This window comes from Salmo salar, chromosome 03 (assembly GCF_965601325.2).
Source record: "Salmo salar chromosome 03, fSalSal1, whole genome shotgun sequence".
In the NCBI taxonomy this organism is placed as follows: Eukaryota; Metazoa; Chordata; class Actinopteri; order Salmoniformes; family Salmonidae; genus Salmo; species Salmo salar.
This window is the reverse complement of record NC_138293.1, coordinates 46,161,836-46,177,236: the sequence shown is the minus strand read 5'-3', so window position 1 is coordinate 46,177,236 and position 15,401 is coordinate 46,161,836. Positions and strand designations below refer to the sequence as shown.

Sequence of the window (15,401 nt, the reverse complement as noted above, 5' to 3'; positions counted from 1 at the left end):
GTCCAATCGATTGAATTTACCACAAGTGGACAAAAGTGGAGGATGAGCAATGGAAACAGGATGCACCTGAGCAAAATTTCAAGTCTTATGGAAAAGGGTCTGAATACTTATGTAAATAAGGTATTTCTGTTTTAATTTTTTTATACATTTGCTACAATTTCTAAAAATCTGTCTTCACTTTGTCATTATGGGGTATTGTATGAAGATTGACGAGGAAAAACAATTTATTCAATTTTTGAATAAGGCTGTAACAACAAAATGTGTAAAAAGTCAAGGGGTCTGAATAATTTCTGAACGCACTGTACACACGGGAAACTGTTGAGCGTGAAAAACCCATCAGCGTTGCAGTTCTTGACACAAACCGGTGTACCTGGCACCTACTACCATACCCCGTTCAAAGGCACTTGCCCATTCACCCTCTGAATGGCACACATACACAATCCATGTCTCAATTGTTGTCTCTCAGATAAAAAAAGAAATAATTATCCTCCCCATTCATCTACACTGATTGAATAAGGGATCATAGCTTTCACCTGGATTCACCTGGTCAGTCATTTTGTACACAGTGTATATTGCTCTGTACTCCATAGAAAGACAGAGATTGAATCAAGATAAATGGACAATTTAGAGAAATGTAAATAAACAACTTTGGTGTACCGTAAATAAAGACTTCCTTGCTCTTTATATTAATTACATCTTGAAAATAACCTTCAGAAAATAGGCTAACAGGTGAGAGCTTTAAACAGGTATGAAGGCTGAGCACATCTGTTCGTAACTTTGTATTTAGACATGCAGAGAAAGACAGTGAGAGTGAGTGAGTTAGAGAGAGTGTATTAAAGAGAGAGAGCAAAAGAGTTTGTGCATTTGGGCCATAGCGATCAGAGCAAAGCCTCGCAGAACAGAGCTTGGCTGTTTGGGCTCTCAGCCTGGTGTGTGGCTTCCTTTCTCCTCCACGCAGGAACAGGAACAATGGACAGAATTAATTAGGACTGCCTGTGAATACCAGGCAAGCCTGCATACTAGCACTAATAACACAGTACACTGAACATTGAAAAAGGTTACAAAATGCCACATAATAGAGTTGCAGTGACATTTCTTCTGGAGAGGCATGGACACGCACTCTTCCAAAAATCATCAAATCTCTCTCTCTCTCTCACACGCACGCCTACACACAACAACAACCCTCTTCACCTCCCCCCCACCCACACTCTACCTGGTTCGTTGTCTATCTGTGTGAGGATGTCCTCTATGGTTCCTTCGTCAGGCCTGCTGCTGCGTAGGGGCTCGGGGTCCGGGGGTGTGTAGCCTCTCTGTCGGCACCACTGGACCACCTCTCTGGTCTTAGGGGGGGTGAGGGCCTGCAGGCGGGGGCAGCGCTCCAATACATCCTGGACCACACGCTTCACTGCCACCGCACGCTGGAGCTACAATGAGACAACCATATCAACTTTATTCCAAGTGCACTCAAGTCAACACACGGGTACTTGCCAAAATAATGGAAACACTAGTGTAAATGAGAGATACAATGTATATTGAAAGCAGGTACTTCCACACAGATGTGATTCCTGGGTTAATTATGCAATTAACATCCCATAATGCTTATGGTCATGTATAAAAATGCTGAGCAGGCCATTATTTTGGCTACCATGGCTATGCTGCCAAAGGATGACAAAGCCCCCATTCACAGGGTACAAGTGGTCACTGAATGGTTGGATGAGCATGAAAACAATGTAAACCATATGCCATGGGCATCTCAAGTCAATAGATATCAAACCAATTGAACACTTATGGGAGATTCTGGAGCGGTACCTGAGAGAGTTTTCCAACACAATCTATAAAACACCAATTATGGAATATCGAGGAAGAATGGTTTCATATCACTCCAACAGAGTTCTAAACACTTGTAGAATCTATGCCAAGGTGCATTGAAGCTGCTCTGGTTTGTCGTGTCCCAACGTCCTATTAAGACACTTTATGTTGGTGTTTCCTTTATTTTGGCAGTGACGTGTATATACATACTAAATACAAAACAGTCAACACACTTTGCACATTATAATGGAGATAGCTCTGAATCCTTTTTTCTTTCCTAATTTCTTTATTAATGACAATCACAACGTGAAACATGGGTCAGAAGACATAGTACAATACAATTAATTGAAGGACAGCTCTGATTCCTCAGAAATCTCCCTTTATTCCCTTTCAGCAGCTGTCACTCAAATAGTATTTAACATATTAATCACATGGAGTTTGTTGATAAGGAGTAAACAGAGGATTTTAACTAATTGGATTTTAGCTAGACAGGACAGAGCCAGCCCTCTCCAGCGTGTCTTGGGGCATTATTCCCTCTGAACCTCCTTTATGAGTCAGTAGTAAGCCTCGGGTTGACCATTCCCACACACTCATTATCATCATACTATTTTCCTGGGTAGAATAAGTCTGAGCTCTGGGGCAGGCAGCATAGAACACTGCTGTCTGAGAGACTGACTGTCAGATAGAGAATTGAGTAGAAAACCAGGCTAGACTGTCTCCATAGATAATGGGTCTACAGGGGCTCTAGGCAGCATCTGGGGTAAAAGTGTGTGTGTGTGTGTGTGTGTGTGTGTGTGTCTGTGTCTGTGTGTGTGTGTGTGTGTGTGTGTGTGTGTTTGTGTATTTTGTAGAGATGAAAGAGGAGGATGATGACGGGGCAAAAATAGAGAGAGAGAAGAATCCGACTGGACAGGGAGACATGAGGTAAGCAGAAAATATGCAGAGTCAAAGTCATGTGTAAACACACACATAAAAAAACACTAATGAACTCTGACATGTTTACACATGTTGTACACAGCCAGACTAACAAAACACACAGCCAACAACACAAACAAACAATCTTTACCTCTGCTGCCCTGCGTTTCCCAATGTTCCAGGAGTAATACTGCTCAGTAGACACTGCACAGAATGGATGGGAGTCCTCGGCTGAACAATACAACACAATATTAACCATACAACACACAACATACAGTATCTACATAATAATAATTATAATAGATTGGATTTATATTGCGCCTTTCTACCAACTAAGGCACTCAAAGCACTTTACATAGTAAGGGGGAAACTCACCTCATCCACCCCCAATGTGTGGCAACCACTCGGGTGATGCACCGCGACCATTATGTGCCCGAACGCTCACCACACATTAGATAGCATGGTGGAGAGGTGAGGAGTGATATGCCAATTAAGAATGAGAAATGGAAATGACCCCAGGTTGGGACTTTTAACACCCTTGGTCTTGTGATAAGTGCCATGGGATTTTTAATGACCACAGTGTCAGGACACCGGTTTAACATCCCATCCGTCTCACTCAAGCTTTATTTACATGGCAACTCGTCTAAGAAGAATGGATGTAAAGAGAATCAGGAGTGAGAACAAAGAAAATGATGAAGGGAGCTTACTCTTGTCGGGTACAATGAGGGGGGATTTCTTCACCACGGCGGTGAGCAGCTGCATGAGGGTCTCTATGTGGTCCGTGCTGAGGAGCCAGGAGAGGCACAAACACATTACCACACACAAGACACCAACAGACTCTCAAGCAAACCCATAGGTCTGGGTGTAGTGCCAAAACCATCCACATCCAATAGCCCACTTTGCTTCTATGGTGTAGAACAATGCTAGAGCTGCTATGCTAACGGTTTGGTGCTTCGTTGTTCGCAAATAGCCAGTCCTTTTCATAGCATATACTGTTTTGGCTGAGATTAGCCAACAAGTAGTCCTTACTTGTTAGCCAATGGCCAACACCATTTATAGTGTAACTGATGTGGTATGAGCTTAGTTCAGGTTCTCCTGGGACCCCTTTGTAATAACTCATATTGCATCCGAGTTGTCCTTACTTGATGACCTCGACGTGGTGGTGTGAGCTGGTGTCGGCCCCCTGCTCCAGTTTGACTGAGGCGAAGGCGGTGGGAGGAGCAGCTACATGGGTGGAGAAGGCAACAGGGGCTGTTACAGGGGGGCGACGGGGCAGGTGTAGCAGAGACGGGTGTACAGACTCCTGGCTCTGTCTTCACTGTAGAGGAGACGGGAGATACAGAGAACGAGATGGGTCTCAAAATACAAACAAGACAAGGCAAAATGCAACCTTTACAAGGACCGGGGTATGAGGAAGAAGGGGGAGAGAGTGGAAGAGAGGGGTTGGAGGGTGGAAGTGTAAAAAGTGGAGGAATTGTTAAGTGGTAGAAACGTGAGGTGAAAACGAGAGATGGAGAGCTGAATGTGTGGAGGAAAGAGAAAGGAAGGCTAAAGGGCGTCCGCATGCTTCCTTCCCAGCCCAAACAGTTTGGAACAGCTTGTTCGTATACAATTGTTTTATTTATTTAACCTTTATTTAACTATTTATTATGACAACATTTTGTGACGTTTTTATTCGTTTTGACCTTGGTTAACGGTTTCTTCGGCTAGCCGAAGTCTACGACCCCTCATTGGCAATTGGTCAACAGTAGGGATTCGTCAATGAGGTAAAAGAGAGGGAGAGACACAGCTGCATTTGAGCGCGCGCATTTTTCAACATGTTTTTTTTTTACAAAAAGATAGATTTGGAGTTAGATAAACTTGGATTGTTCGGCAGGGACATACAGGATGCTAGCCTCCACAGCATAACCTTCACTCCAGATCAAAACTCCAAACCTACAACCTAATTTTGGACAAAATTACCTAATTGGTTACACAGACTTTTGGCCTCCCATCCTATTCTAACCACCTCTTGCCGGCTTTGTATTCATGTTACCTGATGAAATTGCTGTACAATATGATCTTGTTGCCATCTAATGCATATTCAAATATCATAAACCAACACTGCAGAGCTCTCCCTGTCCTCTTCCGTGCCTTGATTGTTAATGATATCTGGAAATGTGAATGTTTACCCTGGCCCATCTACTGTTTCCAGCCCCAAGTTGGACATGCTTAAACATCCAGACAAAGTCCTAAAGCAATGGGGCTCCCTAAATCTTTCTCAGATTATTACCAATCCCACAAGGTATGACTCCAAACACCCAGAAAAGTCAACTGTCCTCAATGTTATCCTCACAAATAATCTTGATAGGTATCAGTCTGGTGTTTTCTGTAATGACCTTAGAAATCACTGCTTTACCGCCTGTGTTCTTAACCTGTTAGGGCTAGGGGGCAGCATTTGCACGTCTGGATAAAAAAAATGTACCCGATTTAATCTGGTTACTAATCCTACCCAGTAACTAGAATATGCATATACTTATTATATATGGATAGAAACACTCTAAAGTTTCTAAAACTGTTTGAATGGTGTCTGTGAGTATAACAGAACTCATTTGGCAGGCAAAACCCTGAGACATTTTCTGACAGGAAGTGGATACCTGATGTGTTGTATTGACTTTAAACCTATCCCATTGAAAAACACAGGGGCTTAGGAATATTTTGGCACTTCCTATTGCTTCCACTAGATGTCACCAGCCTTTACAAAGTGTTTTGAGTCTTCTGGAGGGAGATCTGACCGAACAAGAGCCATGGAACGATGATGTCCCATTAGACACCTGGCGCGCGAGTTCATGTTGGGTACCCTCGTTCCAATACGTTATAAAAGAGTATGCATTCGTCCACCTTGAATATTATTCATGTTCTGGTTAAAAAAGGCCCTAATGATTTATGCTATACAACGTTTGACATGTTTGAACGAACGGAAAAATATATTTTTTCCCCTCGTTCATGACGAGAAGTCCGGCTGGCTTAGATCATGTGCTAACAAGACGGAGATTTTTGGACATAAATGATGAGCTTTTTTGAACAAAACTACATTCGTTATGGACCTGTGATACCTGGAAGTGACATCTGATGAAGAGAATCAAAGGTAATGGATTATTTACATAGTATTTTCGATTTTAGATCTCCCCAACATGACGTCTAGTCTGTATCGCAACGCGTATTTTTCTGGGCGCAGTGCTCAGATTATTGCAAAGTGTGATTTCCCAGTAAGGTTATTTTTAAATCTGGCAAGTTGATTGCGTTCAAGAGATGTAAATCTATAATTCTTTAAATGACAATATAATATTTTACCAATGTTTTCTAATTTTAATTATTTAATTTGTGACGCTGACTTGACTGCCGGTTATTGGAGGGAAACGATTTCCTCAACATCAATGCCATAGTAAAACGCTGTTTTTGGATATAAATATGAACTTGATAGAACTAAAAATGCATGCATTGTCTAACATAATGTCCTAGGAGTGTCATCTGATGGAGATTGTAAAAGGTTAGTGCATCATTTTAGCTGGTTTTATGGTTTTGGTGACCCTGTCTTTGACTTGACAAAACATTACACACAACTCTTGTAAATGTACTGTCCTAACATACTCTAAATTTATGCTTTCGCCGTAAAACCTTTTTGAAATCGTAAAACGTGGTTAGATTAAGGAGATGTTTATCTTTCAAATGGTGTAAAATAGTTGTATTTTTGAAAAATTTGAATTTTGACATTTATTTGGATTCAAATTTGCCGCTCTTGAAATGCACCTGCTGTTGATGGAGTGCACCACGGGTGGCACGCTAGCGTCCCACCTAGCCCATAGAGGTTAATGGCTGCTCAGTGAAGAGACCTGTCCTGATTTGTCATAGACACTTGCTAAACAACTTTGATGAGCAAGCCTTCCTTCATGACCTGACATCTGTAAATTGGTATAGAATCAGCTTGATCCCCTCTGTCGAAGACGCTTGGACCTTATTTTTTCATATTTTCAGTGGTATTGTTAACAAACATGCCGCCACAAAGAAAATGAAAAACAGGTTCAGGCCCTGGTTCGACCGATTTCTTGCAGAGTTACACAACCTCAAGAATTGCATTTGGCGAAAGGTTCGGCACACGCATACTCAGCTGACTGAATCTCGTTCAGGCAAATGAGAAATAAGTGCACTCAGGCTATCCGGAAGGCCAAAGGAAGTTACTTTAAGGAGCAGTTCTATCTGTGGGTCTAACCCCAAGACGTTCTGGAAAACGGTTAAAGACCTGGAGAATAAACCCTCCTCCTCACAGCTTCCCATGTCCCTTAACCTGTTATGGCTAGGGGGCAGTATTTTCACAGCCGGATAAAAAAACGTACCCGATTTAATCAGATTATTACTCCTGCCCAGAAACTAGAATATGCATATAATTATTAGCTTTGGATAGAAAACACTCCAAAGTTTCTAAAACTGTTTGAATGGTGTCTGTGAGTATAACAGAACTCATTTGGCAGGCCAAAACCTGAGAAGATTCCATGCAGGAAGTGCCCTGTGACAATTTCTTGCCCTTCTTGATTATCTCTATCCATTACAGAGGATCTCTGCTGTTACGTGACACTTCCTACGGCTCCCATGGGCTCTCAGAAGGCGGCAAAAAGCTGAATCGTGGCTTTGCAGGCTCTGGCTGAAAAAAAGTAGCGCGTTTGGGTAGTGACTGGTTACAGTACTGTGAGACTCAGGCGCGTGCCCGCGTCGACCCCATGCCTTGTTTTCTTTCGTCTGTTTACCTAAACGCAGATTCCCGGTCGGAATATTATCGCTTTTTTACGAGAAAAATGGCATAAAAATTGATTTTAAACAGCGGTTGACATGCTTCGAAGTACGGTAATGGAATATTTAGAAATCTTTTGTCACGAATTGCGCCATGCTCGTGACCCTTATTTACACTTCGGATAGTGTCTTGAACGCACGAACAAAACGCCGCTATTTGGATATAACGATGGATTATTTTGAACCAAACCAACATTTGTTATTGAAGTAGCAGTCCTGGGAGTGCATTCTGACGAAGACCACCAAAGGTAATCAAACTTTTGTAATAGTAAATCGGAGTTTGGTCAGGGCTAAACTTGGTCGGTGTCTAAATGGCTAGCCGTGATGGCTGGGCTATCTACTGAGAATATTGCAAAATGTGCTTTCACCGAAAAGCTATTTTAAAATCGGACATATCGAGTGCATAGAGGAGTTCTGTATCTATAATTCTTAAAATAATTGTTATGTTTTTTGTGAACGTTTATCGTGAGTAATTTAGTAAATTCACCGGATGTTTGCGGGGGGTATGCTAGTTCTGAACGTCACATGCTAATGTAAAAAAGCTGTTTTTTGATATAAATATGAACTTGATTGAACAAAACATGCATGCATTGTATAACATAATGTCCTAGGGTTGTCATCTGATGAAGATCATCAAAGGTTAGTGCTGCATTTAGCTGTGGTTTTGGTTTTTGTGACATTGCTAGCTTGAAAAATGGGTGTCTGATTATTTCTGGCTGGGTACTCTGCTGACATAATCTAATGTTTTGCTTTCGCTGTAAAGCCTTTTTGAAATCGGACAGTGTGGTTAGATAAAGGAGAGTCTTGTCTTTAAAATGCTGTAAAATAGTCATATGTTTGAAAAATTGAAGTTTTCGGATTTTAGAGGAGTTTGTATTTTGCGCCACGCCCATCATTGGATATTGGAGCAGGTGTTCCGCTAGCGGAACGTCTAGATGTAAGAGGTTAATGTTGATGATGTGGTTGTAACCGACAAGAAGCACAGGGCTGAGCTCTTTAATCACCAATTCATTAAGTCAGGATTCCTATTTGACTCAGCCATGCCTCCTTGCCTGCCCAACATTTCCTCATCTCCCAGCCCTTCTAATGCGACTAGCCCCGATGCGCCTCCCTCTTTTTCCCTTGCCCCGTTACAAAGTTTCTTCCTGCAGGTGGTCACTGAGTCCGAGGTGCAAAGGAGCTCCTTAAACTTAAACAACAAAAAAACATCTGGGTCAGATGGTTTCGACCCTTTCTTTCTTTAAAGTTACTGCCCCTATCATCACCAAGCCTATCTCTGACCTTTTTAACCTCTCTGGGCTATGTGGGACGCTACCGTCCCACCTGCGGGACACAGCCAGTGAAATAGCAGGGCGGCAAATTCAAAACAGCAAAAATCTCATAATTCAAATTTCTCAAACATACTACTATTTTGCACCATTTTAAAAGATACACTTCTCCTTAATCAAACCACATTGTCTGATTTCAAAAAGGCTTTACAGCGAAAGCAAAACAGATTATGTTAGGACAGTGCCTAAAAAATAAAAGCCACACAGCCATTTTCCAAGCAAGGACAGGCATCACAAAAAACAGAAATAGAGCTAAAATTAAGCACTAACCTTTGATGATCTTCATCAGATGGCACTCATAGGACTTCATGTTCCACAATACATGTATGTTTTGCTCGATAAAGTTCATATTTATATCCAAAAACCCCATTTTACATTGGCCCGTAATGTTCAGAAATGCTTTTCCTCCGAAAACTTCCGGTGCATGAGCACATCAATTTATAGAAATACTCATCATAAACGTTGATAAAATATTAAACTGTTATTCAAAGAATTATAGATAAACATCTCCTTAATGCAACTGCTGTGACAGATTTCAAAAAAGCTTCACGGGGAAAGCACACTTTGCAATAATCTGAGACTGCGCTCAGAAAACAACAGCAGGCAATACAGATACCCGCCATTTTGGAGTCATCTAAAATCATAAATAGCATTATAAATATTCACTTACCTTTGATGATATTCATCAGAATGCACTCCTAGGAATCCCAGGTCCACAATAAATGTTGTTTTGTTCGATAAAGTCCATCCTTTATGTCCTTTTTGTTAGCGCGTTCAGTAAGCTACTCCAAATGTAGGAAGCGCGCCGAAAATTTCACGACGAAAAAGTTCCATTTACGTTCGTAGAAACATGTCAAACGATGTAGAGCATCAATCTTTAGGGCCTTTTTAACAAAACAGTTCAATAATATTCCAACCGAACGATTCAAATGTCTTCAAAAATGTAATGGAACACAGCTACCTCTCACGTGAACGCGCGCAATTGAGGCATGTCCTTTCCTGAGTCAACAACTTCCAACTTCCTTGGTTCGCTCTCTGTTCACCATAGAAGCCTCAAACAACTTTCTAAAGACTGTTGACATCTAGTGGAAGCCTTAGGAAATGCAAAATGAACCCTAAGTCACTGTATACTGAATAGGCCCAGTCTTGAAAAACTACAAACCACTTCCTGGTTGGATTCTTTCTCAGGTTTTTGCCTGCCATATGAGTTCTGTTATACTCACAGACATCATTCAAACAGTTTTAGAAACTTCAGAGAGTTTTCTATCCAAATCTACTAATACGTTCTGAGCCCGAGTAGTAGGCAGTTTAATTTGGGCACGTCATTCATCCGAATTTCCGAATACTGCCACCTGTCACTAAAAAGTTAACCTGTCTCTCCTCTCTGGGGAGGTTCCTATTGCTTGGAAGGCAGCCACGGTTCATCATTTATTTAAAGGGGGTCCTTTCTGTTATAGGCCTATTTCTATTTTGCCATGTTTATCAAAAGTGCTGGAAAAACTTGTCAATAATCAAAAGACTGGCTTTCTTGATGTCTATAGTATTCTCTCTGGTATGCAATCTGGTTTTCGCTCAGGTTATGGATGTGTCACTGCAACCTTAAAGGTCCTCAATGATGTCACCATTGCCCTTGATTCTAAGCAATGTTGTGCTGCTACTTTTATTGAATTGGCCAAAGCTTTTGATACGGTAGACCATTCTATTCTTGTGGGCCGGCTAAGGAGTATTGGTGTCTCTGAGGGGTCTTTGGCCTGGTTTGCTAACTACCTCTCTCTCAAAGAGTGCAGTGTATAAAGTCAGAATATCTGCAGTCTCAGCCAATGCCTGTCGCCAAGGGTTTACCCCAAGGCTCGATCCTAGGCCCCACGCTCTTCTCAATTTACATCAACAACATAGCTCAGGCAGTAGGAAGCTCTCTCATCCATTTATATGCAGATTATACAGTCTTATACCCAGGTGGCCCCTCCCCGGATTTTGTGTTAAACGCTCTACAACAAAGCTTTCTTAGTGTCCAACAAGCTTTCTCTACCCTTAACCTTGTTTTGAACACCTCCAAAACAAAGGTCATGTGGTTTGGTAAGAAGAATGCCCCTCTCCCCACAGGTGTGATTACTGAGGGTTTAGAGCTTGAGGTAGTCACCTCATACAAGTACTTGGGAGTATGGCTAGACGGTACACTGTCCTCTCAGCACATATCAAAGCTGCAGGCTAAGTTAAATATAATCGTGGTTTTCTATATCGTAATCACTCCTCTTTCATCCCAGCTGCCAAACTAACCCTGATTCAGATGACCGTCGTACCCATATAAGATTACGGAGACGTAAGTTATAGATCGGCAGGTAAGGGTGCCAATGCTCTTATAGGACACATCACTGCACTCTATACACATCTATACTTACTCTATACTGGTCATCTCTGTATACCAGTCGCAAGATCCACTGGACGATGCTTATTTATAAAACTCTCTTAGGCCTCACTCCCCCCTATCTGAGATATCTACTGCAGCGCTCATCCTCCACATACAACACCCGTTCTGCCAGTCACATTCTGTTAAAGGTCCCCAAAGCACACATCCCTGGGTCGCTCGTCTTTTCAGTTCGCTGCAGCTAACGACTGGAACGAGCTGCAACAAACACTCAAACTGGACAGTTTAATCTCAATCTCTTCATTCAAAGACTCAATGATGGACACTCTTACTGACAGTTGTGGCTGCTTTGCGCAATGTATTGTTGTCTCTACCTTCTTGCCCTTTGTGCTGTTGTCTGTGCCCAATAATATTTGTACCCTGTTTTGTGCTGCTACCATGTTGTGCTGCTGCCATGTTGTGTTGCTACCATGTTGTTGTCATGTTGTGGTGCTACCATGCTATGCTGTCGTCTTAGGTCTCTATTTACATAGTGTTGTGTTGTCTCTCTTGTCATGATGTGTGTTTTGTCCTATATTTTTCATTTTGTTTATTTTTAATCCCAGTCCCCGTAAATAAGAATTTGTTCTTAACTAACTTGCCTAGTTAAATAAAATACAAAAATGTAATAAAAGTGCCTGAGACGACTCGCCCGCATGTACATTTTTTCACTTGAGAAATACTACACCATCCTAGTCAGATGCAAAATTGCGTTACTAAGATCTCCTCGACAAAAACGTCAAAATTCATGACAGATTTCTTGAGTCATCTTAGATTAATTCTGAGTGTATGCTGGCTACGGCGTCTAAAAATGGACAAACAGTAGTATTGCCACTTTTTTCTCGTTTTTCAAGCGAAGGTCTTTTACGGGAGTATGCGAGAAAACTTGTTCGGCTCGCCTAGCCGAAACTGAAGCATTAAGGGAGCACAGAGAGGATTGAAGGAGGGACAGGAGAATGTTGAAGGAGAGGCAAGAGAGAGGGAGGCGTATGGTGCTCCTCTCACCTTGGGCCAGGGGCAGGGTGAGGGAGGAGGAAGGCGAGGCCTGGGCATCAGCAGCAGGACAAGGGGAGACTCCAGCTGCAGCCACTCCTGCTCCAGGGGAGGGAGTGGAGCTACTACTGGGAGCTGGTCCTTTAGACACATAGCCGGACTGGACTACTACACACGCGCACACACACAGACACACGAGGGGACAACAAGAACAAACTCACACATGAATACTGAATGTATAATGAATAAAACAGTGACTTGAGCTGTGAAGGTGACTGCTTTTCTGGCCCTCATGACTACGCACCAAAACCTCTATATTCATACATGTAGGCCTGGAGCTCAGCTGATGGCTAGACCTCCTCCTCAGTACAGTGTGCGAGCCAGTTCATTTAAAGCCCAGGTGCACTGTGTGTGTGTGTCTGTGTGCGAGGAGTTTTAATATCGCAACATGCCTGCTCCCCCCCCTCTCTCTCCAGCTGCACTAACTTAATCCTCAGCCCACCGAAGCGCATCTCTACGTCTCCCAGGCCCTGCCCACATCATGTACTTTGTCTGGATCTGGGGAATAGGTAGAATCCCACAGCACACAGACTTCTGCTCTCCAGTCCTCAGCGGGTGCTGTGAAAGTCTGTCTACCTGGTTTTCTATTGATTTCAATAGAAGAGTCATATGCTTTTTTGGGCATTTGTGTCACTGTCTGAAAAATAAATGTCAGGAAAAACGCTGGATTGTCTGATGGATTGATTGCTATATTATGGAATAATTTACCATGGATGGACTGACTGACTTACCTTTGTTGACGGGCATGTGTATGGTCTGTACGCCTCCTGTGCCCGTGCCCACCCCCAGTTGTTTGGGCTGGTTGGCAGGGACGGTCAGCACTGTCTGCTGGGAGCTGGACCCGCCAGAGTGGATCTTCAGCATACCTGGACAAGACCAGAGCACAGGAGACAACTCTGAGCCTAGATAGGGCATTTGGCCATTTAAATGATATAATTATTTTAAATCTATGCTTTGTTTTTACACAGGCGATCCTACTGAGAAAAAAAATCGAGACCTGTCCCAAAATAGCAGCAATCCACTTTCTCAAACAACATAAGAGATATTCTCTTCCTACCTGATAGGGTAGCAGCAGTCTTTCCTCCCCCTGCCACCATCCCACTGAACAGCGATGCCGCACTGACCAATGTCGTGCTGGCGCTCTTGGGCACACCCACTACCATAGAACCTGCCCCTTTGGCCATGCTGATGACGTGCATGTTGGTAATGCTCTTAGCAACGGTAACAACGGTGCCAGAGGTGGTGGGACCCTTTGCCAAGGTGACAGTTGGCGCCATGGCGCCCTTCTGCATGGTTACCAAACCGGTGGCGCTCTTTGCCATGGTAACGGCGGTTGCCGTGGATTTCTTTGCCATGGTAATGGCAGCCGTGGTGTTCCTTGCCATGGTAACGGCGTTAGCGGCGCTGGCGTTCTTTGCGGCGTTGATGACTGCTGCCTGGTTGGCTGCCACCAGGATAGAGTGGGATACAGGTTTGGCCTGAACGGACACCTCCGCTACCTGGAACCAAACAACCACAAACAACTGGCATTCGTGAAGATGTAGTTACACAGAAACAAACAGACAGATTCACACAGTTTTATTGTCTGAAATATCACCACATGGTTTCAGTCTGTGTATGAAATCAATACACTGACATAAACAACTTTTTTAGACAGAAAGAATGATACAGACTACGGGTAATACACCTTTCTAGTTTCATAACTCTTTCATAATATGTTAGGGTCCACCGCCCTGCACTCCCCTTCTGCAACTTCAATGATAAATCCCATTCATTGTAATTAAGAGGCAGACTGATCAAGCTAGGCCATTGGGTTTAGGAGGTCTAGCTGAAACAAAGGAACACATTTCTCTCTGGAAAGATGCTAACATTCTAATTAACAGTTCTGGAAGAGCGGAGTTCCAAAATGGGGATCAGGCACGGAAGAGAAGCTTCTTGGTTTCATAAAGGACCAGATAATCTAGTTCTGATACAGGGTCTATTCAGAGGTAACCCCAAATAACCCAAACTCCTCCCACTCACCGGTTGACTGGCAGTTGCCGTGGCAGCGGCAGTGGAGACAGCGCTGGGGGTGGAGCTAGCGGCTGTGATGACTCCGCCCGTCATCCTAAGCATGGTCGTGGCCGGCTTAGACAGGTGGGCTGCTGTCGCCGTGCTTACCGTCTTCACTGAGCCATCAGACAGCTTCACCTGGGACCCGCCCAGCGCCTGTCAATCAACATACAGTCCACACAAATAAATTAGATATAACTTTATTGATTCTTGAAACTTACAGGAAGTGCCCTGTGTAGCATATAGGAAAAGGTGCAGGACAATATTATCAATGCTTATGCAGAAAATAGACAATGCCTAATTAGAGACAATCGTTCAATAGTAAATTCCACAAGTACTCCTGCTCTACATTGAGAGAGATCTACACCGTGTTTCTCTGATGTTTCTGACTGACCCACGAGGCAGATCTGTCCTCAAACGAACTGCACTTTGCGTGACCAAACACACCAGACACAAAAGCTCTAGCATGCACTCAAAACGTTTTGTAATAGAATCCAGAGAATTTAGAGCATTGAGCCCCAGTATTATGACGCCACATGATGTGAATACCCAGGCAGGCTGGCCAAGGCCCCAAGGGAACAGAGGGAGGAGCTCAGGACAGGAGGGTAATTTGGGAGAGAGGTGAAAATGGCTATTGTGGTTATGTAAGCTGAAACAGATTGAACGGTGAGAGTGTCAGACTCTTCTCCTCTAGCTAACACCAGCACGGATTGGCGTGCGCGTGCACGCACAAACACACTGTCCTACACCGATAGTCTCACACACACACTAATACAGCTGTCCTCTCAAATGGTCTCTCACCCAATACTGTCGGTAGATATGCTCCTTAATAAAAAGTTGAACAAGCCATTAGACTTTGTTGATATCATGACATTTCATTATTATCACAAACCCTGAGGCTGCGGTCATTCGATGGCAGTGGCATTTATTCTTCAACGAGATCACATCGTGAAAATAGCATTTTATTCTTATTAAAGAGATCCAGACAGGTTCATTTGGGGAGCTTTCTGAATGGA

General features: G+C 43.1%; 1 protein-coding gene across 1 annotated transcript in view; it reads right to left on the bottom strand.

The window, feature by feature from the left end:
- Window positions 1-1,213: 1,213 nt before the first annotated feature.
- yeats2 (YEATS domain containing 2) overlaps window positions 1,214-15,401 on the bottom strand; it is a 64,956-nt gene continuing 50,768 nt past the window's right edge. The window contains exons 19-26 of the mRNA XM_014192065.3: window positions 14,356-14,541; window positions 13,391-13,832; window positions 13,065-13,199; window positions 12,286-12,441; window positions 3,867-4,042; window positions 3,432-3,508; window positions 2,876-2,955; window positions 1,214-1,424 (exon numbers count right to left, since the gene is read on the bottom strand). Of these exons, the coding sequence (XP_014047540.3) occupies window positions 2,919-2,955; window positions 3,432-3,508; window positions 3,867-4,042; window positions 12,286-12,441; window positions 13,065-13,199; window positions 13,391-13,832; window positions 14,356-14,541 (1,209 nt within the window). The 3' untranslated portion in view covers window positions 1,214-1,424; window positions 2,876-2,918. The remainder of the gene's footprint in view (window positions 1,425-2,875; window positions 2,956-3,431; window positions 3,509-3,866; window positions 4,043-12,285; window positions 12,442-13,064; window positions 13,200-13,390; window positions 13,833-14,355; window positions 14,542-15,401) is intronic.